General features: G+C 35.4%; 1 protein-coding gene across 1 annotated transcript in view; it reads left to right on the top strand.

The window, feature by feature from the left end:
• The window catches only part of LOC122257257 (tubulin alpha-1 chain), a 40,132-nt gene that overhangs the window by 32,741 nt on the left and 2,391 nt on the right, over positions 1-5,000 (top strand). Inside the window, exons 4-7 of the mRNA XM_086542061.1 lie at positions 350-478; positions 1,878-2,077; positions 3,529-3,703; positions 4,060-4,212. Of these exons, the coding sequence (XP_086398187.1) occupies positions 350-478; positions 1,878-2,077; positions 3,529-3,703; positions 4,060-4,212 (657 nt within the window). The remainder of the gene's footprint in view (positions 1-349; positions 479-1,877; positions 2,078-3,528; positions 3,704-4,059; positions 4,213-5,000) is intronic.

Below are 5,000 nucleotides of genomic sequence, written 5' to 3'. Positions count from 1 at the left end.
TCACCATCATATTTATTACCACTTCACCTGACATCAGAAATAAAACGTTTACATCAAGTAAGTAAGGATATGATATCTGATGATTTACAGCTGATGGATAAATAATCGGGAATTTCGACATCACGAGACGAGTAACTATTGTATATATTTTTCCTGTTGTTCATTGAAAAATCATTATCTTCTTCCATATCCCTAATTATCTCCCTGTCCCTCCTCCCTCCTTTATAGTCTCTATTTTTCCCCCCAAGTCTCTTAAGTCTCCGTCCCTCTCCCCTTCTCTCCTTTTTTCTTTCTTTCTTTTTTTGAGTTATTTTCCCCTAACTTCATTAACGCCCCATTTTTTCCCCAGGGCTTTTTGATCTTCCATTCCTTCGGCGGCGGAACAGGATCTGGCTTCACGTCCTTGCTTATGGAGCGTCTCTCAGTCGACTACGGCAAGAAGAGCAAACTCGAGTTCGCCATCTACCCAGCTCCTCAGGTTAGTTGTAATCATGATTATTCGAGAAGTTCCAAGAAATTCCAATTCTTTTGGGTATTTGGGTTTCTCGTAGATATATATAAGCTTTTACTTGAGAAGGTCCAATTCTTTTAGGTATTTAGGTTTCTCGTATATAAAGCTTTTATTTGAGAAGTTCCAAGAAGTTCCAATTCTTTTGGGTATTTGGGTTTCTCGTAGATATATATAAGCTTTTACTTGAGAAGTTCCAATTCTTTTAGGTATTTAGGTTTCTCGTATATAAAGCTTTTATTTGAGAAGTTCCAAGAAGTTCCAATTCTTTTAGGTATTTAGTTTTCTTTTATATAAAGCTTTTATTTAAGAAATTCCAATTCTTTTAGGTATTTGGGTTTCTCGTATATAAAGCTTTTATTTAAGAAGTTCCAATTCTTTTAGGTATTTAGTTTTCTCGTATATAAAGTTTTTATTTGAGAAGTTCCAAGAAGTTTCAATTATTTTGGGTATTTAGTTTGATCGTATATAAAGCTATTATTTGAGAAGTTCCAAGAAGTTCCAATTCTTTTGGATATTTAGGTTTCTCGTATATAAAGATTTTAATTGAGTAGTTCCAAGAAGTTCCAATTCTTTTGGGTATTTAGTTTTCTTTTATATAAAGCTTTTATTCAAGAAATTCCAATTCTTTTAGGTATTTTGTTTTCTCGTATATAAAGCTATTATTTGAGAAGTTCCAAGAAGTTCCAATTCTTTTGGATATTTAAGTTTCTCGTATATAAAGATTTTAATTGAGTAGTTCCAATTCTTTTGGGTATTTAGTTTTCTTTTATATAAAACTTTTATTTAAGAAGTTCCAATTCTTTTAGGTATTTGGGTTTCTCGTATATTAAGCTTTTATTTGAGAAGTTCCAAGAAGTTCCAATTCTTTTAGGTATTTAGTTTTCTTTTATATAAAGCTTTTATTCAAGAAGTTCCAATTCTTTTAGGTATTTGGGTTTCTCGTATATAAAGCTTTTATTTGAGAAGTTTCAAGAAGTTCCAATTCTTTTAGGTATTTAGTTTTCTCGTATATGAAGCTTTTATTTGAGAAGTTCCAAGAAGTTACAATATTTTTAGGTATTTAGGTTTCTCGTACATAAGGCTTTTATTTAAGAAGCTCCAAGAAGTTCCAATTCTTTTGGGTATTTGGGTTTCTCGTATATATATACTGTATATATATATATATATATATATATATATATATATATATATATATATATATATATATATATATAAGCTTCTCGTAGATTTAAGGCTCGTCGAAATGACATACGTTCATTCCACGGAATCACTATATCACTAAAACGTGAACCGCCCAGAATCCACAAGCGAGTCCGTTATTTTTGAAAGTCGTTTGAAACAAGAATCCTCTTGTCGTTCCTCTTAGGTCGCCACGGCGGTCGTTGAGCCTTACAACTCGATCCTAACGACACACACGACCCTCGAACACTCCGATTGCGCCTTCATGGTCGACAACGAAGCCATCTACGACATCTGCAGAAGGAATTTGGACATTGAACGCCCTTCTTACACGAACCTCAACCGCCTTATAGGACAGATCGTGTCTTCTATAACGGCCTCGCTCAGGTTAGCACGGGAGCCGTTGGGAAAGTTTTGGTTGGTCGTTCCGTTAGTGAGAAGTTGGTGGGATTCTGAAGTTGTTGGTTTTTTTTTTTTTTCTTCTTTTTTTTTGCGAAATGGTGTAATGTTTCCCTTTTTTTCGTTGTTTGGATGTGACACATTAATAATTAAGTAACCATACGCACAATTCATGCTAGCTACTTTCTCTTTCTTTCTCTCTCGCTCTCTCTCTCTCTCTCTTCTCTCTACTCTCTTCTCTCTCTCTCTCTCTCTCTCTCTCTCTCTCTCTCTCTCTCTCTCTCTCTCTCTCTCTCTCTCTCTCTCTCTCTCTCTCTCTCTCTCTCCTCTCCTCTCTCTCTATCTCTCTCTCTCTCTCTCTCTCTCATCCCCTCCTCTCTCTCTCTCTCTCTCATCCCCTCCTCTCTCTCTCTCTCTCTCTCTCTCTTCTCTCTCTCTCTCCCTCTCTCTCACTCTCTCTCTCTCTCTCTCTCTCTCTCTCTCTCCTCTCTCTTCTCTCTTCTCTCTCTTTTTCTCTCTTCTCTCTTCCTCTCTCTCTCTCTCTCTCTCTCTCTCTCTCTCTCTCTCTCTCTCTCTCTCTCTCTCTCTCTCTCTCTCTCTCTCTCTCTCTCTCTCTCTGTCTTTCCACACACATAAATAAGTGCATGTATATCAACATATATGTGGGTATATTTTTTATTTATAAATATAAATTTCATTAGTGTATATATATCTTCCATATCCAAATTTTATTATAATCAGGATTAAGATATGATCTGATATTGAGTCAATTAACATGCTAAATAACCTGGGAAAATTAATATTAATAGATATTTTCCTTTTTAACTAGTGAATAAAACATCTCGATTTTCGAACTTATCAGTTAATATTTCAAATCCCAATTGGTGTTATAGAGATATTAATTAACATGTCCCTCAACCCGCTTTATAATTGAAAATTTTATTTGTGATTAAAAGCTACTTGACAGAAATATACCTGCATTACTAATTATGGTTTTTACGTGCCACTTAATTGGTAAATGTTAATATAGTAACCAAAGATTTTGAAATATATTTTACTGAGTATCACTTGACTAGAATACCACTTGACTCGTAAATAGAAAGAAATCTCATATATGTCATTACGACCGTTACTTTAATGTATATGAACTGCTTAACTGCTCAATTCAAATATACAAATCACATTTTAAGATGCAGTAACTTATTTTGATGTGTATATAGACAAGAGGAAGTCAAAGAAAATAGGAAATAGTTAATCAAAATTCACATGTTGACACTACCATGTACTCAGATTATGTCATTTTTCATACATACGTAAAACAAAACCTACATTTAAGTTGCTTTTTTTTCTCAACGAAGTTTCACCAATGGACCGAAATTCCGAAGTACAAGAATCACATAAACACGCAACTTGAACGTCTTTTTTTTTTTTCCTTCCAGATTCGACGGCGCGCTAAACGTCGACTTGACTGAATTCCAGACTAACTTGGTTCCTTATCCACGTATCCACTTCCCTCTGGTGACTTACGCGCCCGTTATATCGGCGGAGAAAGTGTATCACGAACAGCTGACTGTTGCTGAGATCACTAACGCCTGTTTTGAACCTGCTAATCAGGTGAGTGTGTGTGGATTGTGTACTTTAGGTTAGATTTTATTTTCCTTTTGATTGGAGGTTCATAGGGTGTGATTGTAAGGTATTTGTGTAGGTATTTGTAGGTTTACGGTGTCTGGTAGGTTAGGTGTAGGTACTTGGTAGGTGGTTTATGGTTGTGCTGTAGGTTAAATGTTTTTATTAATGGTTTTACACTCTATAATTATACATAGACTATGTATATAACAATAATAGTGTAATTATAGTGACGTATCCAGCCATACGTAGAAGGTAAAGCATCACAACGAAAGTACAATGATAACAGTAGAATTATCCATAATCCATTTATGCAAATTAACCACCCACTTCCACATACACAGATGGTGAAGTGTGACCCTCGACACGGCAAGTACATGGCATGCTGCTTGCTCTTCCGTGGCGACGTGGTGCCAAAGGACGTCAACGCTGCAATTGCATCCATCAAGACGAAACGAGTTATTCAGTTTGTGGATTGGTGTCCTACGGGATTTAAGGCAAGGTTTTCTCAAATTCTCGTTTCTTTTTTTTTTTTTTTTTTTTTTTTTTTTTGTCTATTTTTTTTTTTTTTTTTTTTTTTTTTACATGTGTGGTAGTTTTTTTTTTTTTTTTTTTTTAGAATAAGAAAGAAACCTTGAACTGATATTTAGCAAGCTATCTAGAATTCTAAATGCGGTCAGTATTATGTGCTTCCTGTTTTTCTTTTTTGTTTACTTCTATGCAGCAATGATGTAAACCAAACTACCCAAAACACTTAACGCGTCCGCTATAAGACGTTGTTCTTGGTTGACCATTTAAGTGAATTACAAATAGGTGATCTTTAATCAGTTAAGTGATCATAAATCGATCAAGGGAGCTTTAACCAATCAAGGCGTCTCCAATAAATCGAGTTATCTTTAGTCAATCAAGGAATCTTCAACCAATCAGGTAATCTCTAACCGATCACGTGATCCTCAATCAATCACGTGATCTCAATCATCTCCAATAACCAACCGATCACGTGATCCTCAATCAATCACGTGATCACAAATCAATCACGTGATCCTCAATCAATCACATGATCCTCAACCAATCACGTGATCCTCAATCAATCACGTGATCCTCAATCAATCACGTGATCCTCAATCAATCACGTGATCCTCAATCAATCACGTGATCCTCAATCAATCACGTGATCCTCAATCAATCACGTGATCCTCAATCAATCACGTGATCCTCAATCAATCACGTGATCCTCAATCAATCACGTGACCCTCAATCAATCACGTGATCCTCAATCAATCAC

Source organism: Penaeus japonicus, unplaced genomic scaffold (genome assembly GCF_977035675.1).
Source record: "Penaeus japonicus unplaced genomic scaffold, GWHDUDI00000001_assembly GWHDUDI00000011, whole genome shotgun sequence".
In the NCBI taxonomy this organism is placed as follows: domain Eukaryota; kingdom Metazoa; phylum Arthropoda; class Malacostraca; order Decapoda; family Penaeidae; genus Penaeus; species Penaeus japonicus.
The sequence above is the reverse complement of the archived record's forward strand: the minus strand, read 5'-3'. Positions and strand labels throughout refer to the sequence as shown.